Below are 24,521 nucleotides of genomic sequence, written 5' to 3'. Positions count from 1 at the left end.
AAAAATTTTCTTTCTTTCAATAGGGAGAACCAGGAAGACCAGGAAGAAATGGAGAGCGTGGAATGCCTGGAATACCGGTATGGAAAACCCCCAATCACAATGGTCTTCTAATCAAAGATTTTGTTTTCCCATTTTGTTAGTCAAGAGAACATGACACACAATGAACAGCCCTTCATATAGTAAGTACGTGATTTATTTATCCTTATATATTTGTGTGTTTAGGGTCACAAAGGACACCCTGGAATGCCTGGAGCGCCTGGGATGAAAGGTCAACGAGTAAGTATTGAATATATTGAATGTAGGTGAGTCTGTTCCTCTACTTGAATTATGGTGTTGCACTATTGTCCTCTTTCAGTCATCAATTCCCATCTAAAGAGACTGAATCATAGAATTAAAGATCAATTTCTGGACAATGTTATCTAACCTTCTGTAATAAAGACTGTTAAATTTTATCTAGTTACCTCAATTGGAGAGCTCCATCTTGAATGGTGGACTGAAGCATGTTTTACAGAACAATATCCACTCTTAACTAATGGCCATGGAGAGATGGACGATTCAGAATTTTCTTTCAAAAAGTGTTCCAATAGCTGATAGCACTCATTATTAAAAATATGCCCCTTTATATGAGTTTGTCCTGAAACATAGTATTTTACCAAGAGGAATCCTGTTTTCCAGAACACAAGGGGAATGCTATTCACAGTTATGGTTTTCCTTTCCCACAGGGTTTTGATGGAAAAGATGGTGCAAAAGGTGACAGCGGTGCTCCTGGTCCAAAGGTAAAAAACTATAATGTAATCTTTGTAATAGGTAGAGTAATACCCCCCCATGATTTGTATATAGCTATGCTTTGCATATTGCACAATTATAAAAATCTATTAAACATTAAATAAACTCATTGAATATCTCCATGAAAAGAATGGGAATCATTCCAAAGGAGTTAGAATTTCTGAACCATATCATGTCCTGATTTAATTGCTGTAATGAAAGCTGAGGCTCCAAAATGAAGGGACATGACTGGATCAGCTGACTTTATTGCATAATATTAAGGACTGAGTCTTTCTGTTTTGTTTTTTTTATGTTTAAATATTTTGTTCCGGCACTTGTTCAGACTTCTCGGACCTCACAGACCCCAGTTCATGCCAAAGACAACCATCACCATGCAAAAAGGGGCAATGGATTGGGTTGTCTAGTTTCTATGTCTCTTCCCCTTGAATAAACAAAAAAGTGTTCTCACCAAAGTTCATGCTGTCATTGGTGTTTTCTTTCCATAACAGGGTGAACCTGGTCTTCCAGGAGCAAATGGATCACCCGGCCAACCGGTAAATATGTGTATCCTGTAGTATTTAAATGGAAGTGCCACTGGTACTTCCTGATAACTGAATTACTCATCTTTCTTTTAACTTTAATTACCCCATCACATGCACAGAACAGTGTTGAGATATTCAAATAAGAACAATGTCTCTTTGCTTAGCCGTGTTATTTTGGAAGCCACTATACAGACTAATTTTCTCACATTTTCTAGGGACCAAGAGGTCCATCTGGCGAAAGAGGAAGACCTGGGAATCCTGGTGGCCCTGTAAGTAGCTGCAGCTGTTGTTCTTATCCAGAAGCAGCACATATTTTGTTTCAATATGTTGAGAATTCCCTACATCATAGATTTAACTTAAAACATTTGTAGTGCAAAGGATTATAAAACTATATAGCATCTATAAAATCATACAGGATAACTTTTCAGTCCCCAATTAAAGACATAAAACTTCTAACTCACATGTTCACCATCTTATTTTCTGTTTCCTTTTTTAAATGAACAGATTACACACTGAGGGAGTGTTCAATGTTTCAGCATAAACTTGGGTTCAGCCAAGAGGATTAGATAGGAGTAGAAGCAAAAGGCAGCAGCAGAAGGCAGAGAGAGAGAGGGGGGAAAAAAAAAAAAAAAAAAAGTTATCTCAGAAGTAACTTGCAGGATAAAGATACTAGTCTCTGACTGAGATTGGGGGTACATTATTTGCTCTGAAGGAAGTCATAGTTCATAGCATCCAGCACAATCAACAATGCACAGTTAAAATATAATAACCAGCACCTTGTTCATACAAACACTACATAACCTGAGTAGCAGATCTGGTCTGAAATGTCTACGAGACAGGCAGCAGGATTTAAACCATACTACTGTTTGTTAGGTTTTTGGAGTGAAATTTTAGTCTTTTATGTAAATTAGAAGTAACTGTTACTTTGAAATATAACATCTCGTGCGATCTTTTTATTTAACCTTAAGAACTGTCCACACAAATGATGCTTTGTAACTGTTATTTCCTTAAGAAATGTAGTAAGAATACATTTTTGCATCTTGCTGTCTCTTCATTACAGTACAAGTCACCTAACGAGTTGGATATTCCTTCACAAAATATTTAGTAAATTATTATTTGTAAATTTCATAACTGAGAAATCCTTGGGTCTTGGTCAAATAAGTGGGAATGTACAGACACAAAAAGATGGCCTGTGAGTGATGGGCATTAAAGCATTAAAAATAAAGTGGGTTCTGTGTGCGGGGTAGTGCTCTGTATCCAACGCCTCTCTTCTTTCTGTAGGGTTCCCATGGAAAAGATGGATCTCCAGGAGCAGCAGGCCCACCTGTAAGACAACTTACAGATCTTTGACTTTAAGTATTTGAGTTGCTCAGGTCTAGTTACTTCTACTTGATGTTCTCCAGTGCCAGCTAGCCCAAGACTGAAGATGCACTGGTTTAAAGATGAGCGTTTTATTTAATTATATTTCATAACTGTGTTGGTTAAGATACTTGAAGCATACAGTGCAATAAGAAAGCTTTAACACTTTAAATCAGAAAATGCGTAGATTCAAAACCAGATTATTCTCAGAGAACATATAGATGGACAGAACTGCTGTTCTCTATGCAGATCAAATTTTGAATGGTCAAAAATTTTTCTTTCCCATCTGCCTAGAAACCTGTGCATGTTCACCTGTATGTCTAACAGCTATATTGGCTTTTTTTTTTTTTTCTCCTACACCTATTTAATAATTAAAACAAATTTTAAATATTTTTTATAACTTAATCTCTCTAGTGATAGCTTTCATGTTTTTTAAATTTACAACACAGAAATTTAGCTGAAACTGTAAAAATCAGGATAACTAAGATGTAGGTGCGATTTTTTAGGACTAGCCAAACTTCATCTTCTGCATCATGATGTATATTTGTTATTTTGCCAGGTGTTTCCTTACTTAGAGAAAAATCCCCTAATCAGACATTTGTAAAATTTAAGATTAATTCCATATTACTTTTAACTTTTGCATTAATAGTATTTCTCCCACTTTCAAGGGTCCCCCAGGTCCCCCTGGAACTGCAGGATTTCCAGGCTCTCCAGGTTTTAAGGTATTTGTTGAAGATGCATATTAATACAGTATTTGGTCCTTTCTCTAGTTAGCCATCTTATGTCACTATACATCTTTATTTTATGAGTCTTCCTTTTTCTGACTGCTATTACACTGTTTGCAAGCCTAGAACTGATGTGTTTTTATATGCAGCACAAGACTATCCCCATCACCTTCACAAATACCTGCTCCAAAACACCATTAAGTGGTAGACCCAGTGCTCTGTGTAGTGTTATGTAGTGAGGGAGGGACTCAAGTGAACTTCCACAACAAGAGGAGCTGTACATATGCCAGCTGGAGTGCCTGGGTACCTTGTACCCCAGCACCAGGGTCACCATGCTAAATTTGGCTCTTGCATTCAGGTGATGATGGTGGTAACCTTCTTCCCATTTCATGCAAAGATGCCACAGCAGAGGAAGAAACCATGAAGCTAATACCGATTGCCCTGGAAATAAGACTAAAATGCATTCATTTTCTCCTTTTACTATTTTTCCATAGGGTGAAGCTGGTCCTCCTGGTCCTGCTGGTTCTAGTGGTAGTCCTGGAGAGAGAGGAGAACCTGGTCCTCAGGGTCATGCTGGGCCACCTGGGCCTCAGGTACATACATACCACATGGGAACTGAGAAGTGTTGTGCCACCAGCATTGGTTATTTATATATTTATTTTTTTCAGGGCCCTCCTGGAAGAGCTGGAAGCCCTGGCAACAAGGGTGAAATGGTGGGTACTTTTCATATCACTCTCTTTTGCCGCACTGTGTTGGTGAGGGTCACTGTTTGGACTTGACAGAGTCCGACAATGCCATGCTGTCTTCATTCCTGTCTGCTGTTCACTCTCTACAGGGACCTTCTGGTATTCCTGGTGCTCCTGGTCTGCCAGGAGGCCGTGGGCTTCCTGGTCCTCCAGGTACAAGTGGAAACCCTGGAGCAAAAGGCACTCCGGTGAGTTACTGATAATCATTACACTGGTTGTATGAACAAATATGGTGGAAGTAGTCTGGTACCATTAAAAAAAACACAGTTTAATTTGTCCTATTCACTTGAGATGGTCTAATAAATTATCATAACAATAAACAATTCTTTTTATAAATATATATTTATCTTTCACACATTATATATAGCTATATAAATAAATTATACATAAATATTATAATAATGTTTATTTGCTTTCCTGAATTATCAATTCAGAAACACACAACAAAAAAATAGCTTGTCTAAAATGGTTACATTAGATAAAATCTATTGCTTTAAAATCCCAATTTTACCTGTTTAGATTCCCACGGTCTGAGTCCACAGTCCAAACCTAGTGAGTTGTACCTACTCTTACACTGTCATTTACCCCAGCAATCTCTTTCCTGTCAGCCATACATGCCACATACTCACAGACTTCTATCAAAACTCTCAGTGATGTCTGAAATCAGTCAGAAAGAGACATGAGATTTTACTCAGTGTTTGAGTTTAAGGTTGTTAACTCAGTGTTATTTGTTTAGGGTTGTATCACTTCTTTTCTTTACTGAATTTTTAAGAGCTCCCATGCATTCTACATCCAGGTTCAACCAGTGCATGCTAATTCCTTTGCAGAATATAAAATAATAAAAATGAGACAATAATTTGAAAGATGTCATGTCTAATTCTTAGTATTCTAGTACATCTAGTAGCTCTAGAATAATACCCTGTTGCAACCCATAATTTTATTGGGATTTTCTTCTGTTTAGGGAGAACCTGGAAAGAATGGTGCAAAAGGAGATCCAGGCCCAAAAGGCGAGCGTGTAAGTGATTTTAAAATGCGTTTAGAGACTTCTTCCAAGGCCTTGGGAACTCTGAATCATTTCCCATACAAAAGATGGGGTTTGTTTTTGTAGGCTTCTAATTTTACTGGTGGGCTCTTTTTTTGTTTTGTTTTTGCCAGGGTGAAAATGGCACCCCAGGGGCTCCTGGACCTCCTGGTGAGGAAGGAAAAAGAGGTGCAAATGGTGAACCCGGCCAGAATGGCGTACCTGGTACACCTGGAGAAAGGGTAAGCTGCTGTAGATGACCATGCGCATGAGGTACATTTTGAGTTAATAGACAGCAAAATCTGGTGTTCAAAACACTTTGAGAAGAAATTCATCTCCATATCTGTTCTCAACAAATTCCAGATGTGAATGTGGCTTATGAAACTGGGAAGAATTCTTATCTAGTTCCTCATCTGAATTGCAGCACTTGGATCTATCTCAGCCTGATTTTTTTTTTTTTTTTTAATTATTGAAAAAAGCAGTGATCTTATAAACCTGGAAGTTAACAAAAATGAGCAATCACAAAATTTCAGCTCTGCAAAGTGAAATTAATGCTAATTCTTCTACATTCAGCATATGCCTCTATCTCAACATCTTTATTGTCAATAGATCTTAAATGTCAATAATGCCGAAAAAAACAATATTGACAGGATGTCTTCTGTCATTTAATATCTTCACTGCCAACAGGCTTTTTGCTAGTAGATTTGATAGTTTTCCAAAGAGCATTCTCACAAAGGAATTTCTGAATTAATTTTTACAACAAAATAATTAGCAACATCCTTACAAACATTAGACTTCTGTTCCCATCTGAACCAAAGAAAATTGTGCTGATCTATTTATAAATCCTAATTTAATGATTAATTGCAGTATTTGCTGAAGCTACTAGGAAACCAAAGATACACAGTGAACAAACTAACCATATTAAATATTTAAATGGAGTTGCAAATTAAACTTTATAATTCAAATTTCTTGTAAGCAATGAAGATAGTAGTAAATATAAATATTAATACAGTATTGAAGGAGAAGAAAATAATTGTTCAAGACTGAATGTGTTGGCATATTTTTTCATATGAATTCAGAAAACTCATAAATAAAGTAACTATTATAGGGCTGGTTAAAACTAATGGAGGACCGGCTGTGATTTCAACAGAAGGGTTGTATCCAAAGAGATAATAATTCTGTAGACTTTCTTGCTACAGTGAAATGTAATTTCTATCTATTTCTTTTATTAATTTTCATAATTATATGTCTAATGATAAACAGTTTAGAAAAAAATAATAGTTGTCATTGCCTAAGTCATATTGCCTATGATCCATATTTTTTATTCTTTTATTTGTCAGGGTTCCCCTGGTTTCCGTGGCTTACCAGGTAGCAATGGACTTCCAGGTGAAAAGGTATGTCTTCCTCTAAAAATACCCACCAAAATTCTGGAGAATCCATGTGCATTTGTATGGACAACTTCAGATTCAATATGATGCCGATTTCCTTGATGTGAATTTTAACATTTCTTTTTTAGGGTCCTGCAGGTGAACGTGGTAGCCCAGGTCCTCCTGGCCCCAGTGGACCTGCAGGAGAGCGCGGACAAGACGGAGGCCCGGGTCTTCCTGGATTGAGAGTAAGACAGGACATCTCCAGGAAGATCAGATAAACTCTATCTCAAATATATCTCATATATCAGATGGCTCATCTGAGCTGATAAAATTTAGAAAAATTTTCTACTTATTCTTTTAAGCAGAGTTATATATTCATAGTGCAATAGATAACTATGCAGAGACATTTGGCATTCAGACATCTGCCACAAGTGAATGAGGAAGCTTAGACGAGCTGAGCATGCTCCCCAGTTCTCGGAGACGAGATATGGCATTAGTATGAATTAGCATTGGATGATTTTCTGTATTATCTCTTTACATTTCAGCAGATTTTATAATTTACTATAAAAAGCATTCTTTATTATATTTAATATGATTTGGGGTTACTGCATTTAAATATTTTTCTAGTTAAATTATTATTTAAATGGGCTTAAATTTAACATTTAAATAATTAAATTATACATTAATTTAGGATTTTCAGAGATAACCTATTGTGTAATATGTACAGAATGTAACAACATTCTGTGAGCTATACTGAGATCTGGCAACTGCTGACAACAGATAGATTGAAATTCAAAAGTAAACCTCGCTGCAGGCTTCTGGAGGCTAAACAAGATTTTATTGGAAATGAAATTTAATTACTTAAATATAACAAAAATATTTAAAAATATAAAGCATGTTAAAATATATTATAAATTGTGTTGCTTTTCAGTAGAGGTACATGGTAAAAATTGTTTCATTCCTTGATTTTTACCATCTGAAATTAGTTTTCTTCCTAAATAATGAAAGAAGACAATTTTTGTGCATGTTGATTATTGTCTGATGCCTTGATTATATACAATGACTCACAGAGAAAGTGACAAACTCCTAACAAAAGAATTTGTTACCTTTCTCTGCTTTTTTTTCCCTTAATGGGATGAGAGGAAATGGGAAGAGTTTTAATCCTTATTAGAGAGCTTAAAATCAAGTAGTTTAAAATGTATTTTTATATATTTATGTTTATGTATTGTAACTTATTCTTCAGTTTAAAATATGTAGTATTAACACTTTTTTCCTTCAATTACAGGGTATGCCCGGACTTCCAGGAAGCGCAGGAAGTGATGGGAAACCTGGCCCTCCAGTATGTACATTGTGCAAATATTTTATACTAGTCCTCCTACTGACCTTATTGCCATCCCACAGTATCCACAACAGGTTGTTATCACAGTCAGATTGTCTTTTTATATGTGTGTTAATTACTAGAGCACTTTACATGCCGTCTCATTGTAGTAACATTCTGTAAAGATTGTCATTTAATACTATTTAAAATACAGAGTATGCAGAAGCTTAGTTGAAAGAGAAAACACATAATAAGTTTTGAATTACAATGCCTCTACCCTGATCGCATCCTCTCTCACTACTTAATAAGTCATGGATATTCATTTATTTCACCTAACAGACGCCATGTCTTCATTTCTTTTTTTGCTTATTCCAGGGTAATCAGGGTGAAACTGGCCGTGCTGGTCCACCAGGACCTTCAGGCCCACGTGGTCAACCAGGTGTAATGGGTTTCCCTGGTCCTAAGGGCAATGAGGTGAGTGGGATTTTTCCACTTCACCTGTGCTTATGCTTGATCAGTCAAATGTTAAAATAAATTGTTCCATAACGGGGCTGTCTCACACTGCAGCTTTAGGTTATTGTATACTGGCCAGAACAAGTGTTTCAAATGTGATCTTTCTCTTTCATAAGGGTGCACCAGGCAAGAATGGAGAAAGAGGCCCTGGTGGACCACCTGGAACACCTGTAAGCTTAATAAACATTTTGTTTAATAATAATGACATAATATTAATAAATAATAATTTGACAAGTCTTATAAAAATTATATCAACTCATAACCATAGCCTAATTTTATCTTCGTATAGGGTCCTGCTGGGAAGAATGGTGATGTTGGCCTCCCGGGTCCTCCTGGACCTACTGTAAGTGTGATAGTCCTGTAAGAGGCAATTATCAATTATTGACAAGGTGGTCTGGCATCTACAGATGGAGACTGAGAATTTAGGAGACAGAAAGTAATGATATAAAGAAATTCCTTTTATGAAGACAAATAAAAGAGATCTTCTTTGCCATTATTTTAATTAATTAATACTCAAAACTTTGTTAGGAGAAACCTGAGTTGGGTATACCTGGTATAAGTTGAAATGAAAAGTTCATTTAGAGCTCTTGGGGATGTAGCACTATTTCAGACTGGTATCAGGTATAAATGTGTCTGCTGAATTACATGTAACGGTTGGAGTGAAAAGAGCAAATAACAGAACACCAAGACAGATTACTCTTTGGGATTGTGCAATGGCATAATCAGATCACGATAAGGAGGCATAGATTTGAGGTGGTGTGGAGGTGTTTATATGTTGAAATGTTCTCAGACAATTTCAATTTTTTTTTCTCTTTTGTTTGATTCTAGGGTGCTTCTGGGGAAAGAGGAGAACCAGGACCATCAGGTCCACCTGGCCTCCAGGTGCTGTGTTTACCGTTTATTGGTTTCTGATTTTTTTAATAGACTAGCACGCACACACACACACACACAGAGTCACAAAAAATAAAAAAAAAAAAAAGGAGGCCCCTAAATGTCATCATATTTGAAGTAAGACGGATCAGCCACTTGATAAAATGCTTAGCATTTCATAATTGCAAACCAGATGGATAGCTCCGTAGATTATGTCACATAAAACCTCTAGCTATGAAATTCGTACCTCTTCCTTTCTAAAGGATTGGAAGGGTTCAGTACACATCTTTGTGTCCAAAAAAAGTTGCTAGACAAGAAAACACATAATTTATCTATGTAACATGGATGATGATACTGTTCCTTCATATAGGGTTTGCCTGGTGGACCAGGACCTGCTGGAGAGAATGGAAAGCCTGGAGAACCAGTAAGTAGTAATTACTTTTATTTAAGTAACAAAAAATACATGAGAAGTTCTCCCTAGATTACATTTCCAAATTCAGACAGCTATTTGCAGAGCAGAGAAGTCGATATTAGGGATAATAGGTGAGAGAAACAGAATTGTGGTGCCAGCCACAATGCAGATTTACTAAGCGTATGGATAACTTGCATTTATTTTCTCATTAACAGGGGCCAAAAGGTGATATTGGAGGACCTGGATTCCCAGGCCCTAAGGTAAATTATACAGCAACATTTCTATAATGGCATGAATGGATTAACAAATTATGCACTTGAAAACAAAGAATAACACATTTCTTTGTCACAGGGTGAAAACGGTATCCCAGGTGAACGTGGTGCACAGGGTCCTCCAGGATCTCCTGGAGCAAGAGGTGGACCAGGTCCTGCTGGCCCAGAAGGTGGCAAGGTACCCACAAAATTGCTTCCTTTCCTGATAGTATGTCTAGCATTCAGGTTAATTTTTTTTTCCTTTTTCCTAATTATTTTTTCGTAACTCTTTAGGGTCCTCCAGGACCTTCTGGTTCCCCTGGAGGCACAGGGCCACCTGGATTACAGGGAATGCCAGGAGAAAGAGGAGCTTCTGGAAGTCCTGGACCAAAAGGGGATAAGGTAACACACACACACACACACACACTCTGCCAATTTTATGCTAATTTAATGTTGACTTCCCACAAGGCACTGGGTTTGTTCACGTCGTCACTTCTGCCCTCATTTCAGAGGTGCTGACTGTGTAGCAGTACTATTGATTTAGCAGTGTGGCATGGGTCCTATATGCTAAAAAACATAGGACTTTTCACCTGGTTTTATATGTGCTACGTATTTTGCTGTGCTAAATCACTTGGGGGAGGAGTACGCCAAAACAGTTTTAATGAAGCTAATAAACAATGAGTATAGTTCATACCATGGTCAAACAGTTTGGCATAGACTCCATTTTGAATCAATTTTCATTCTTTTCCATCGAAGTATTCAGTATCTGATGCTGAATACTGGGCAGAATGTCATCCCCAATTTTAGATTTCTATGATCTGGTTATTGAGATATCCTCAGTATGAGATCCATTCCTCAGTAATGTTTTCATTCTCCCCCCCTCCCCCTTATGTTCATCTTATGTTTGCTTTTTGCTTATGCTTTCTACGTCTTACGCTTGCCAGGGAGAACCTGGTGGCAAAGGTGCTGATGGCCTGCCTGGTGCAAGAGGAGAGCGAGTGAGTAGTCCTTAAATATCTAACAGTTTTATCAATTAGCTTCATATAGTCTGTGCTTAGAACATGAGTAAACTCAGTGAATAAATACTGGCTACGAGAGGTAAAGTAGTAGTCCCACCATATTTCATTCCAGCAGTGCAAGTATGGTTTCACAAACTAAATTAGACTTAATGCTAGTTTTTGTGTTTACAGCTTCTTGGGCAGCTATAAGAGAATTTTTTGCAAGCAGAACATTACTCTTAATCGGGACTATGTTTTGGGGGGAAAGTAACAATACAAAAATAGAGAAAATGTTACTAGCTTCTTAAATTTATCTGACTGGTGAGGAAAATTCTGGTTATAATGAAGCACAAAAAGACATCATGATATTAAGTATTCTCATATATAATTCTGCTACAAGTTACTGTATATGATATACATCTATCTAGCATATACACATAAAATAGACACTTGAAATATATGCATATATCTAATGAGTACATGCAAGCAGTATATACATCAAAATAATGAGGGATGATAAGCATAAAAATGCAGCTTGTATGAGTTGCAGGAAATATAAAGGAATTATTCCATAAGGTACGCATTAAATTCTCAAGAAAGAAAAGGTCAGGGAGCTAGTCAAGAGATGTTGAATATGTACTGAAGAAATGTAGCCAAATTATATATCTGAAAAGTTAGGGCAATGGATAACTTTTATTGTCTACCATTGAAAAAGGCCTGTTAACTTCAGGTGGTTTTGGATTAGGTTTAGATGGTGGGGAAAAAACAAAGGAGGATCAATCAATTCTCTCACGTCACAAAATAGTGTGATCTCAAAGTGTCAATCCAAAACATAGTGTACAAAAAATACACTTGCTTTATAGACTTACTTCCATTTAAGTCTCTTTAGCAACCTGTTTACAATGAAACATAAATGTTATTGATCAAAACGGAGGAATTAACATTGTCGTATTTTGATATAAAATGTACTATTTTCTATTTGTTTAGGGTAATGTAGGTCCCATCGGTCCTCCGGGTCCTGCCGGCCCACCTGGAGATAAGGTAAAGCATCCTCTGCAATGATGTTTGATACTGTAAAGAGTCACACAAGTGACTGTCTCACAGGAAGAAGAAAAACACCTAGTAATCATTCTTGTTTGTTACAGGGAGAGACTGGTCCAGCAGGTGCCCCAGGTCCAATGGGCTCCCGTGGTGGTCCTGTAAGTGATAGCACTTTTCTTCCAGTAGAACTTTACCATGTCTCCTCTAGTCTGGTATAGACATCGGTGTTGTACCTACCCTATCAGGAACACATGTGGCTTGAGTTTAAAATAAACTAAGCACATTTGCCTCCTGCTGACTCTTGGGATTTACAGGTGCAAAGGACTTTAGAAAAATCAGTGCTTTTAACACTGTAAAGGGGTCGGAGGGCTGCAGTGACAGGTCAGGGGAAGAGTGTGAGCAATAGTTGTTTCCATCTTGTCTTACAGTTAAGTAAACTTTTTAAAATACTCTTGTATTTATTTTTTAGATGGATAAAACAGCATATTTGGACTTCAGTTGGGTCTGGGGAACACCACTGATTGTGCTCAGGGTTTATACAAGTGTAACTGAGATCAGTTTTGTCACACTTTATATGATTATCAGATAATTCCTGAACAGTTGTTTTAAGAGCTCAGAAGCAACTGTCATTTTGGGGTGTGATCTTATTTTCCTTCACAGGCAGATGAGACAAAGAATCTTTGGTGGTATTCATGGCCATGTTCTCTAATTTATAAAGTGAAGACTATCTTTCCAACAACTTCAATTACTGACCTATTGTTTTCTACAGGGTGAACGAGGAGAACAAGGTCTTCCTGGACCTGCTGGCTTCCCTGGAGCTCCAGTAAGTATAAATACTTAAAAGCAATTGAATGTGATTCTTAGTTTTTAGTTTCTCTAAGTTCATCCACATCTTAGAAAGGCTTGCTGTCACCCCTTTAATATACCTGATACATACATTTGATTTGTTTGCTACTCTTTCTGTACTCAGTCACACATAGAGCAACATTTCTTTATCCTTCCCTTCCTGTACTGGTAGACCAATAGAGTTCAACTGCATTCACATTTAATTTAATATTTAAATTCCCTTCAGAAGAATATCTGAACTGAATAGGGTTTCTCATCACAGTGATACCTATCTGCATTTTTTGAGTTGTAATATAATAAAATTTTTTTACAGGGCCAAAATGGGGAACCTGGTGGGAAAGGAGAAAGAGGTCCACCTGGTCTAAGAGGAGAGGCTGGACCCCCTGGAGTTGCAGGTCCACAAGGTGGTCCTGGTGCACCAGTAAGTTTTTTGCCATTCCTTATGCTCCAAAGAGAGGTTTCTTCAGTTCTCCCTCAGCTTCAAGGTGTCTTGGCCCCAGTGCAAGCATCTCAACTGCCTGAAACTTAATGACACTTTGTATATTTTCGTAATAGGAATCTGTTTATCAAATCATTTGCTTTTTTCTAATTCCTTCCATGTAGGGTCCACCTGGTCCCCAAGGAACCAAAGGAGAACGTGGATCTCCTGGAGGCCCTGTGAGTATCTCTTTGACCTAGTCACAGATAAATTACTCTATTACAACAAATATGATATAAATGTGAATAATAAATGTGAATAAATTATACCTTCAATGACTTTAATTATTCTGGAACTACAGATATTTGTGTTCCAGAAGGAGTAATTAAAGTTGAGGTGTTTAGTGATCTAGATTACATTGATTTTAATGTAAGTAAGGTGCCAAAATAGCTTTTGGCACAACGACCCAAAGTTATAAAATGGCTTATCTCCACAGTTATTAGATTTACATGCCATCTTTGCCAAGTGTGTCAGAGCCCATTAGTTCACCTTTGAGGAATATATGGGATCTTCCCTTGGAGGAAAAAAAAAAAAAAAGTGAACTTCTTGTTCAGTTTCAGGACATTTTATTCAGGTTTTAAGCAAAGCAGCTGAATATTATTCAAAGTTGGCAGTTGTATAAAAAATCAATTTGTTTATGTTTTTCCAATTTTCAGAAAATGACAACTAAAAGTATTAATCTTTTATAGGGTGCTGCTGGTTTCCCTGGTGCTCGTGGTCTACCCGGTCCCCCTGGTAGCAATGTAAGTTGTCTAATACCCTTTTCTTATTTTCTTACCTTGTGGATATATTTAGACATATATTAGTATATTAAACTGTATTAAGCTGTATGTACCTTGACATGAATATAGCATAAGCAAAAACATTCTGAATATGGTGTTTGAACTTAGGGAAAAAGTTCTGCAAAAGACTTTCCTCTTATTTCCTGTGGAATAGCAATTCATTCACTTCCTGTCTTGATACTTCTTCTTCTGCTGTGGTTTGCTTTCCAAAGCCCATCAGAGTTAGTGGAGTCCTTCTCCTGGATCAGGTCCTTGAGTATTTCTGTTGGTGGCAGGCATCCTGTCCTCTCTATTGCTCTTTTATGATGCAAGAAATATTCAATACTGGATCTTTAATTGGTATGCATTTTGAAAACCACCTTTTGCACATCACTGTGAATAATTTTTTTAGTTGCCTGTAGAATGGAAAAGCATAAGATTTAACTGTCTTGGGACAAAGGAGTTTGGAAAGATTCTTGTGGCAAAGTTTCTCTCTTACAGTATGGCCTACATATGAAGTTTGATCTACCAGTCTGCAGCATCCTATTATAAAAATACATGTTGATGCATCAGTTAATTCCAGTATTTTATACAATATCTGTGTGAAGAAAAGCTGTTTCAAAATATCCTTGTATGTTCAACATGCACCTACTTTTTACTCACATAGTAAAAATTAGATTCTGATTTTTAGATTCTTTAAAACTTAAGAAATTTTAATTAAGAATACAATGGTTTACCAATTTTAAAATCAAAATTATGAGTTAGTCTGTTGTATGGTAAAAATTAAGATGGATGCTTTTATATTTGAATAAACAGGTTTTTATTTTCTGTCTTATAGTTACAGACAGATGCAAATTAGAATATTGCTGAATAAAAAGTAGGATTTTATTTAAGGTCGTATTAAAGTCAATGTAATTCTTTCCATTGATTGGCTAAGCTAAGAGTTTTAATGGAAGACATTTCTGCATGTGTCCAAGACACCAACTTGAAGGTATATGGGTTGATTGATTCAAAAAATCAACAGGGTCTGCTACTATTTCAGATTTCTGTGGCAGAGCTGTGGGTAAGGAACATGTATCCTGTGCTGGATGCATTACAACCACTCAGCATCAAAAACATGCAGGTATTGCATTATGCAAACTGTATGTCCAGACAGTAGGGAGGAAAAAAAAAATCAGTATTGAAAGTGGTAGGTGAAAGGGTTCTCTATAAGACCAGATCAGATTTGGGTACATTAAAGTTGGATTCTAAATCTGCCCTTAGGCAATGACTCAAATCTGGTTGGTTTCCATGAAGAAAGATCAATGTCAGTAAGCGTGTGCCACTGTTCCAGATAACACAGCTCACTTTCTTCTTTTTAAAATTATTTTTAGGGTAATCCAGGTCCCCCTGGTAACGCAGGACCTGCAGGCAAGGATGGGCTTCCTGGACCCCCTGGCAATGCCGGTTCTCCTGGCAGCCCAGGACCTTCTGGAATAAGAGGTGAACCTGGCCCACCGGGTGAAAAAGGGTCACCAGGCTCACAAGGAGAAAAGGTAGGTACATGTTCATCCAGGGACTGTTACACCAGTAGACAGGGATTATGTCAGTTAAGAATAAGAAGCTGTCTATTGAACGTTAAAGGTGCTCAGTATTAATTGATCTGACCTTTTTTTAAACAGGGATTACCAGGTTTACCAGGTCCTCAAGGTGTTATTGGTACCCGTGGTAACACAGGTTTGCCAGGTCCACGTGGCCCAAGTGGTCCCGCCGGTATGACCGGTCCCAAGGTGAGACCGCGTTCAATGCAGCAGTAGCCTCAAAGCTAACACAACTGTAATTCATCTGCTAAAAATATCTTAGAGATACAAAAAGTAATGAACATGTTGTATTTTTAAAAACACATTTTAGCCCAATGACTACAGAACTCGCAGTTATTTGTGTTTACATCCTTAAGATTGGGCTTTAAAATGTCCAGTAACCAGCAGCTCTGGGATATGAGGTTGTCTTTAATCTCTATTACCAAGAGTCCTGGATCAGATTATCTAGATGTATATAACCAGCTTCACACACTTAAGGAGGGTCATGGGCTATAAACTCTCCTTGAGACGAGATTTGAGTCATAGTTTCACCTGCTGCAAGTTGTTTATCTTTGCTTAATTCTTAATATGTTTCTTGCTTAAATATTAAGACCCAAACAGAAAACCATTTTCACCTCCCTCCAGCAAAGGTGGTGTGAGGTTTGGTTCGTAATTTATCACTAGTATATCACGTTTTCTTGTTAACTGCTTTGCCCATTGCTTTTGGCACATTAAGAAGAGACTTACCCATTTATTATTTCTCAGTTGACAAAACAATAAGGTACATTCCTTGGATTCACTGGCCTTGCATGAGTATTACCAGCATGAAAATAAACTAATTTGGCCAAGATTTTATCTTTCTTATTTTGAGTATTCACGATCACCAGTCACAGTGACCCTTCACTTTATTAGGTCTCCTTCATAATCACTACATATTTAATTAAAGATGTGTAATACAACGGTATTTAAGTACATTATCTGCAATGAAATCCTATCCATTTTTGTTCAGGGTGAAGATGGTAAACCAGGCAGCAATGGTGTCCCAGGAGAACGCGGTGCTCCTGGTCCACAAGGCCCTATTGGACAAAGAGGCTTACCTGGAGAACCTGGCAGAGATGTGAGTGGATGTGTTAGACCTTCCTGCTAGATTGTGAGTTACAAACAGGAGACTCTGGGAGTAAATATGTTTGAAGGTTCACAAAGCCTCCCTCAAGTGCCTGATGCACAGGGTTCTAGGTGGTCATGTTCTCATGTAAGGTGGTGTAGCCTGCTGTCCTTGCTATACCTTTTACTACCCGCGTCTCTGTCTCACTTGGAACTGAACAAGAGACTGCACTGCCTGTACATCTGAAAAATAATGCAGGTCTTACAGATCTTCCTCCACCTCCAGAAACTCTTCCTCTTGAAAACTCTCTTTCTTTGAGCATTATTTAAGCTTACTGGAAAACAAGCTGTTTATTTGTCATCCAGTTCATAAACAAACTGCACCACTCTTTTTTTTCCAGGGTAACCCTGGCTCAGATGGCTCGCCTGGACGTGATGGATCCCCAGGAGGCAAAGTAAGGAATCCCCAGTATCTTTAGATTGTCAAATAGATGTTATGTAGATATGACAATACACATAGTTTTGTGCTATGTAACCGATTCCTTGAACCTCATATGCTCTACTGAAATTACACTATTAAAACTTTAAATTTATTATCGTGTCAACTGTTACTATCTGCAGGGTGATCGTGGTGAAAGTGGCTCTCCTGGCCTTCCGGGACCTCCTGGTCACCCTGGACCTGCAGGTAGTAATGGTGCACCTGGAAAAGCTGGTGAAAGAGGATTTCAGGTAAGACCAAAGTAGTTTACTGCTTATTTGCATACTTATTCTATGCAAAGTACATTTCATGCAGTAATAAAGTAGAAAGTTGGAAGAGTCGTACATTTGTTACTGTCATAGTTTCTTGTCATTGAGGACCTCTTTTATAAGAATATCAAAGGGAAAAACATCACAGTTTGTTCCTCATAACTGTATATAAATTAAAATCAAAACCAAAAGGCACATCATCCCACCAAGCCCTATGTTGATTTCCATCCCATCTGGTGCTCATGTAGCACAAGCGATGTTATTTATTTAAATTAAGGGAGTAACTCTGGAAGCCTTCAAGTTATTTCTGAGAAGTGCTGACACCAGCACAGTTTGAGCACTGAGCATCTTGCAAAATGAAAAGGGGTCTAGTGCATGTGGTACGTATCAGTGCCTACAAGCTGCTGAGTAAGACTAACATTGGTAGAAAAAGGAACTGGCAAAAATTCTTGCTTATATATATATATAAAATATAGTGTGTGTGTGTGTGTGTGTGTGTAGCTTCCCCTGGTTTCCAAACAGCTGCTGGCTTTGAAATGCTTTTCTGGAAATATAAAAGTGGTCTAGTCAACTCCAAGTGATCCATATCATCTTATTCTTATTGTGTCACAGGGTCCACCTGGCCCTCCTGGTTCTGCTGGTGCTGCTGGTGCTCGTGGTCCTGCTGTAAGTCATATTTAAAGTATTTGTTATATCATACATTCACTATTTCCTGTTATTTGGCCATTTCTCTTATTTCTTTATCTATTCCTCTTATTGCAAATCTACTCTTAAAGGGTCCTCAAGGTCCTCGTGGTGATAAAGGTGAACCTGGTGAACGAGGCAGCAATGGTATAAAGGGTCACAGAGGTTTTCCTGGTACCCCCGGTCTCCCTGGTCCTCCTGTGAGTATTTTACATTGTATTGGGAATTACAGCTGTTCTTAGTTTCTGTGGTTTAGGTCCCAGGTAACTTGTTAGCCTTAACTAATTTACTGAGGAAACAAACAAACAAACAAACAAAAAACCCAACCAACAAAAAAAACCTGTGTAATTTGATTGTAAAATGTGTTCTAAAGCCCAGATCCCCTGAATCAACCTGAAATAAGTATTCATAAAGAACTGGAAGAAGCTGATAGGAGCTAAAGCTGGGTTTTCTATAATCCCTTTCAGCTACGTGTCTGCCTTTGTCTGCAACAAACACTTTTTGCATTCATTTATATAGGCTATTCCTAATTAAATTATAAAATATAGAAATAGGAGTTGAAATATCTAGGTCTATTAGAAATCTATGCTAGACCAACAACTATCCATGAAAATCCATGAAAAAGCTACTTGGAGTCCAAATACATCTCTTCTGTTGTGCGTCTTTTGCAGTAATTAATATTAGGATGAAATGGGCATGAAACTGTAAACTACTGAATTATAAACATGCGTTACCATTTTGAACAGTTCTTAATAGCTAAAAGAATCAAAGGGTAATAGACAGGCATACCCTGGGTATTTATGACAAGTAAACATTTTTAAAAAGATTTACTGTGAAAAGAACTATTAATAGCACTCATGACACAGGTGAGAATCAAGAAACAAAAATTCACTCCATCTATCAATGATGACAAAAAGACAGAAGTGTTAACTATAAATGCCACCAGTGCCAACCTGTTTAACACAATATAACTTGTTCTCTGATGTATAACATGAATAAAAAAAAATGTGATAAATTCTTATTTACACTACAACAGCAAGATGATCAATAATTTTTAAACATATGGCTTAGTTCTTTGTGGTGTATAAATAGAGCAAATGTTTAATGCATTTGAAAACATTAGTGTTTGTCAAATTACTTAAATAACTTTACCAGTAATATAATTAAAACTGCAGCATTTTGAGCCTATAGTTATGTATTTTTATGAATACAAAATTTCATCCAAAGCTCTTTGATGTACATTGGCTTTCTTGCATTTTGGATATCACATCATTAATATTTTTTCATATAGAGAACATCTGATTTTTTGTTGTTGTTAAAGAATGGCAACCATTCTCTCTCATACTGACATAGTCTTTTTACAAGGATATGTTTCATATAATCTTAAAGATTTTTTCAATTTCTTTATTTAAGGTACATCCAGCTCATTGCAAAATATTACTGGGAGGTGTATGACTTACTTTTCTCTTCTTCATAGGGTCCCCTGGGTCCACAAGGTGCACTTGGAAGTCCAGGACCTTCAGGTGCAAGGGTAAGAAAAACTTACCTAGCATAACTGGAAGGAAAATTCAGACTGTTTTTAGAAAAAATAAATTTTTTAAAATATTTTTTTTTTAAATTGGCCATCTTAACAAGCAGCAGCTGAAGAAAGAGAAAACACCTGATAAATCATACAGAAATGTTTGAAATATTTCAAAAAGTATTTCTGAATTTGAGATTATCTGGTAAACTATTTTGACCATATTATTTGTGTTCAACATTGTTCTAGGGTCTTCCAGGACCAGCTGGGCCACCTGGGAAAGATGGTACTAGTGGCTATCCAGGTCCAATTGGTCCTCCTGGCCCCCGTGGTAGCAAAGGTGAAAGTGGCCCTGCAGTAAGTAAATTGTGCACACTCAAACAAACAAATCTTTATTCATGAAACATAGGGCCCTCTCCCATTTAAATATCTCCCTTAGAAAATTCTGTATTTGATGGACTGAGCTTGTGGTAGGAGGTATCTAGCGATCAAGGCTAAATTAAAAAAAAAAAAAAAAAAGAAAGGGGATACAGATCATTTTTAGTAACTATTGATATAGTGTGCATTGTGTTAGTCTCAGATAATCATTGACTTTTCTGCATATAACAGGAAGGCAGGATCTCCTCTTTAGAGCACAGACGCCCTTTGTGTCTTGGAAGCCATAAAATGGGTTTCCTAAACTCTTCTATGGCCTCAAGTTGCGCCAGGGAAAGTTCAGACTGGATATTAGGAAGCATTTCTTTCCAGAATGGGTTGTTAGGTGTTGGAATGTGCTGCCCAGGGAGGTGGTGGAGTCCCCATCCCTGGAGGTGTTCAAGAGTAGGGTCGATTTAGAGCGTAAGGATATGCTGTAGGTGGGACCTGTGCTAGGCGAACGGTTGTGCTACATGATCTCCAGGGTCCTTTCCAACCTAGATGGTTCTGTGATTCTAGAGAGGCCAGTGCTGCAAAGGTCACTAGCTTAGTCACTTCTAAAGCCAAGAAATGGTTATTCTCTGAATTTTGGTTCCTTCTCAAAGCTCAGACAGAAGAAGAAGAGTCACAGCTTGACAAAATTAGGAAAATTCCAATTTTAGGAAAATAAAGGCCTGGAAAGTAGCAAGTGCCATTATTAATAAGTACATTAAATATTTACGTGAGAATTCTAATTTTTTTTAAGATTAAGGTTCACACAGACTTGTAGTTTTAACCTGTGATCTCTACTCCGTGCTGTGTTTGCTTTTTTTTTTTTTAGGGTCCACCAGGCCAGCCTGGTCTTCCTGGTCCTGCTGGTCTTCCTGGTCCATGTTGTGGTAATGGTTCTCCTGGTGGTGAAAAAGGTCCAGTGGGCTATGGGTATGCATATCGAGATGAGCCAAAAGCAGATGATATCGATCTCGATGACATCATAGCTTCAATGAAATCAATTAACAATCAGATTGAAAACATCATTAGTCCTGATGGGTCACGTAAGAATCCAGCTCGTAACTGCAGAGATCTGAAATTCTGCCATCCTGAGCTCAAGAGTGGTACGTTAGGTTTTTCTTTTCACCAATGGTAGTAGGTCTTGATTTATTTATTTATTTTTTTTATGAATTCTGTTGTCTTTGAGTGTTTAAATGCAGAGATCTGCTATAAAAATTGATTTTTTTAAACAAATGTAATGATAAAGATGTTAAGTGTAATAATAATTTTAAACTTTAATTTACTATGAATTTATACAGTATATAAACTGACTTCAGATCCACTCCTTACATGCTTATAAGTGAACTTCTATGGAAAAAAAACCCACAAGTCTAACTTCTACTTTTATTTCAAATGTCAGTCATATTACGGTATTCACATGAACTCAGCATATATCATCATATTGTCTGTGGCATCTCATCTGTCAAAATTAATACGTTTCCCAATTTGCCTCAGGAATCTAGCATAGAAATAGACTTCACCATCATGCAGGCAAATTCTTCTCCAAATGTAATAAGCTTTTGGCTTTTTACCTCTAGGAGAATACTGGATTGATCCTAACCAAGGCTGCAAGATGGATGCTATTAAAGTATACTGTAATATGGAAACTGGTGAGACATGCCTCAATGCTAACCCTAGCACTGTGCCAAGGAAAAACTGGTGGACCAGTGAAAGCAGTGGAAGGAAACACGTTTGGTTTGGAGAATCTATGAATGGAGGCTTCCAGGTAAGAAATTACCACAGTTAACAGCCCAAAATGTAATATACATTGTACTCACATACATCACAGCATACTAAAATATAATCCTGAAATTAAACTCAGCTGAGCATTTGGCGGGTGAAATAATAACTACATAGACTGCCCCTAGACATGATTAAACAAAAAACATTGCTTATGTGTTGTACTCTGCAGTTCAGCTACGGAGATCCTGAGCTTCCAGAGGATGTCTCAGAAGTTCAGCTGGCCTTCCTCCGCATCCTCTCCAGCCGTGCCTCCCAGAACATCACCTACCACTGCAAGAACAGCATTGCCTACATGGATCAAGCCAGTGGAAATGTCAAAAAAGCTCTGAAACTGATGAGCTCTGTGGAAAGTGAGATCAAGGCTGAAGGAAACAGCAAATTCACATATGCTGTTCTGGAAGATGGCTGTACCGTAAGTTAACATGACTTGATGGTAGTTTAATAAATAATTCCCTCTAGGGAAGAGAGAATATTGCATGATCTGGGCAAGGAAACGACACTGCTGCACCTGACTGAGGAAATTTAGGTTCTGTATGCCAGAAGTGTCACTCCTGCAGCAACTGTAGAAAGTGAAGTGCACTCCCATTTAAATCTGTGCTTAACTGGTATCTTCTTGCTTTAGAGTCAAAGTCAAGGAAGTCACAGTGAACAAGTTTTGATTCATCCCATGTCAACTCTAAGAGTAGTAGGAAACATCTTAGTCATACCAAAAAAAAAAATTTTAAAAAAATCAAAAAATCAAGGCTAGCTGATTCAAGCCATGGGCCATGATTATGGGAAGGGGCAAGCACAGTCATTTTTCAGGTGCAACACTGCTTCAGCGTGGCTTGTTCACTGCAGCAGAAAGTACTGGAGAGTACTGGTCTATGAGCACCTGCAGCCTTTTCAGTAACAAGTATAAAACAGTGAAACACCATCCAGTTCTCCCTCCTGCTGGTTAAGGTCCCAAAAACATAACAAACACTGACACATGTGGTAAACCTGCCATTTAAGGATGCATGAACACATCTATGCTGCAGCCATGTCGTGTGTATTTCTTTAACATAAAGAGCTACCTCATTACTGCTGTCATTTTTTGCTGAGGCCAAAACCACTTTTACAAACAGAGTAGCCATTTGTACCATCTGCCTGCACGCAGAGCACATTTCATTCCTAAGTCGGGGCACTGGCACTACTCCAGAGTACTCTAACATCTATCAGGGATCCCGTCCCTTCTGAGATGCAAGGTCTACAGCCCCACTAGACCTCTTACCAAAGGTCCAAAAATGAAGAATGTCTATTTAATCGTTCATTTCTACACAGACTGCAACCAGTTTTCATGGTGTTGAGAGAGACACGTTAATATGGAAGGAGAAAGTACAAAATCCAGTAAACTGGGGGGTAATTTTCACATAGCCAAACTCTGATTTCTCTAACATGTTTGTTTCTTTTTTTCTTTTCAACTTCACAGAAACACACTGGTGAATGGGCTAAAACAGTCTTTGAATACAGAACGCGCAAGACAATGAGATTGCCTGTGGTTGATATTGCACCCATAGATATTGGTGGTCCTGATCAGGAATTTGGCGTGGACATTGGCCCGGTTTGCTTCTTATAAATCAAAGATCCTGCTCTTTCTGAAACCCCAGCAAACAGATTCACACTCCAACTGTGCTCCTTTGTTTTAGCCTTGTCAACCAGTACAGATGACCATCTGTATCCCAGTTATTTATTAACAAAATTTCTGGGGGAAAAATCAATTTGATATTAAGGGTTATTTTTTTTTGCTATTACACAAAGTACAGTAAAAATGCTTTTTTGCTCTATTGTTTTTTTTTTTTTTACCGAATTCCATCTTCAAAACATGTCTCCGTGGTGCTATAATACAACTTCAACACTTAGTAAAGCCACACTGTGTTCTATCAGTTGAATGTTAGCCAATTTACAAAGCACTGATTGCTCCCAGTACCAAAGTTTACCCTTCTTTCTAAGATGCAGTCCATAAAGCTAGAAAGACCTCCCTGTTTCAACTACCTCAACATGGACAGAAACTGGGATGTGTCTGATGAGTCAAACCAAAAATCAAACAAATCAATCAAAACACATTGGACCTATTGGTCAATTCAATGGAAACATTTGGTACAAAATTGTCTATTTCTGTACTGATTAGCTGTGAAAAAGTACAGTGTATTTTAAGAGTTTAATACCTTAATGTCCGTAGTCACCATAATTTTATTGTTGGATTGTATTCTGTTATCAAAGGTGCTTCTCTACTTTCCTGTCATTGCTGGTCAAGACCACTAAAATTAGGGAAGTGTTAAAGACTAATATGATGGTGCTAATGTATTTTTTACTCCTAACTCTGCAAGTCAGGGTTATTGACTTGCTTTAAAAAAAATAAATAAAAAGGATTTAAAGCAATTGTAAATGTCTCCTGTCAAAGATTGTCATTGGCATGTCATAGATGAGAACTTTCTCCCTTCACTCTGTAAAAGTCAATAAAGATGCAAAATTGTGAACTTCTGTCATGTTAACACATTTATAGTGTTGAAGGTTAACCATCTTTGTAAGCTTTTATATGGTTGTTGGTCTATTCCTTACAGAGACACATAATAAAATATCTTAATAAAACTCCTTGTTGTTTCATAAAACTGACTCTTTTTTTTTTAATTTTACTATTTGTATCTCTTTCTTCAAACAAATTCATAAGGCAGGATACAACTCTA

The 24,521-nt window shown here is 37.5% G+C and overlaps 1 protein-coding gene across 1 annotated transcript in view; it reads left to right on the top strand.

Annotated features, from left to right (window-relative positions):
* COL3A1 (collagen type III alpha 1 chain) overlaps window positions 1-24,446 on the top strand; it is a 51,835-nt gene extending 27,389 nt beyond the window's left edge. The window contains exons 9-51 of the mRNA XM_026852835.1: window positions 24-77; window positions 223-276; window positions 723-776; window positions 1,275-1,319; window positions 1,523-1,576; window positions 2,589-2,633; window positions 3,335-3,388; window positions 3,886-3,984; window positions 4,060-4,104; window positions 4,227-4,325; window positions 5,099-5,152; window positions 5,293-5,400; window positions 6,499-6,552; window positions 6,675-6,773; window positions 7,814-7,867; window positions 8,222-8,320; window positions 8,476-8,529; window positions 8,649-8,702; window positions 9,188-9,241; window positions 9,600-9,653; window positions 9,857-9,901; window positions 9,993-10,091; window positions 10,187-10,294; window positions 10,837-10,890; window positions 11,878-11,931; window positions 12,036-12,089; window positions 12,701-12,754; window positions 13,091-13,198; window positions 13,381-13,434; window positions 13,945-13,998; window positions 15,390-15,551; window positions 15,678-15,785; window positions 16,585-16,692; window positions 17,081-17,134; window positions 17,301-17,408; window positions 18,039-18,092; window positions 18,203-18,310; window positions 19,588-19,641; window positions 19,879-19,986; window positions 20,864-21,137; window positions 21,612-21,799; window positions 21,986-22,228; window positions 23,267-24,446. Of these exons, the coding sequence (XP_026708636.1) occupies window positions 24-77; window positions 223-276; window positions 723-776; window positions 1,275-1,319; window positions 1,523-1,576; window positions 2,589-2,633; window positions 3,335-3,388; window positions 3,886-3,984; window positions 4,060-4,104; window positions 4,227-4,325; window positions 5,099-5,152; window positions 5,293-5,400; window positions 6,499-6,552; window positions 6,675-6,773; window positions 7,814-7,867; window positions 8,222-8,320; window positions 8,476-8,529; window positions 8,649-8,702; window positions 9,188-9,241; window positions 9,600-9,653; window positions 9,857-9,901; window positions 9,993-10,091; window positions 10,187-10,294; window positions 10,837-10,890; window positions 11,878-11,931; window positions 12,036-12,089; window positions 12,701-12,754; window positions 13,091-13,198; window positions 13,381-13,434; window positions 13,945-13,998; window positions 15,390-15,551; window positions 15,678-15,785; window positions 16,585-16,692; window positions 17,081-17,134; window positions 17,301-17,408; window positions 18,039-18,092; window positions 18,203-18,310; window positions 19,588-19,641; window positions 19,879-19,986; window positions 20,864-21,137; window positions 21,612-21,799; window positions 21,986-22,228; window positions 23,267-23,413 (3,687 nt within the window). The 3' untranslated portion in view covers window positions 23,414-24,446. The remainder of the gene's footprint in view (window positions 1-23; window positions 78-222; window positions 277-722; window positions 777-1,274; window positions 1,320-1,522; window positions 1,577-2,588; window positions 2,634-3,334; window positions 3,389-3,885; window positions 3,985-4,059; window positions 4,105-4,226; window positions 4,326-5,098; window positions 5,153-5,292; window positions 5,401-6,498; window positions 6,553-6,674; window positions 6,774-7,813; window positions 7,868-8,221; window positions 8,321-8,475; window positions 8,530-8,648; window positions 8,703-9,187; window positions 9,242-9,599; window positions 9,654-9,856; window positions 9,902-9,992; window positions 10,092-10,186; window positions 10,295-10,836; window positions 10,891-11,877; window positions 11,932-12,035; window positions 12,090-12,700; window positions 12,755-13,090; window positions 13,199-13,380; window positions 13,435-13,944; window positions 13,999-15,389; window positions 15,552-15,677; window positions 15,786-16,584; window positions 16,693-17,080; window positions 17,135-17,300; window positions 17,409-18,038; window positions 18,093-18,202; window positions 18,311-19,587; window positions 19,642-19,878; window positions 19,987-20,863; window positions 21,138-21,611; window positions 21,800-21,985; window positions 22,229-23,266) is intronic.
* Window positions 24,447-24,521: the final 75 nt, after the last annotated feature.

Source organism: Athene cunicularia (genome assembly GCF_003259725.1).
Source record: "Athene cunicularia isolate RWA chromosome 7 unlocalized genomic scaffold, athCun1 chr7_part1, whole genome shotgun sequence".
Taxonomy (NCBI): Eukaryota; Metazoa; Chordata; class Aves; order Strigiformes; family Strigidae; genus Athene; species Athene cunicularia.
The sequence above is the reverse complement of the archived record's forward strand: the minus strand, read 5'-3'. Positions and strand labels throughout refer to the sequence as shown.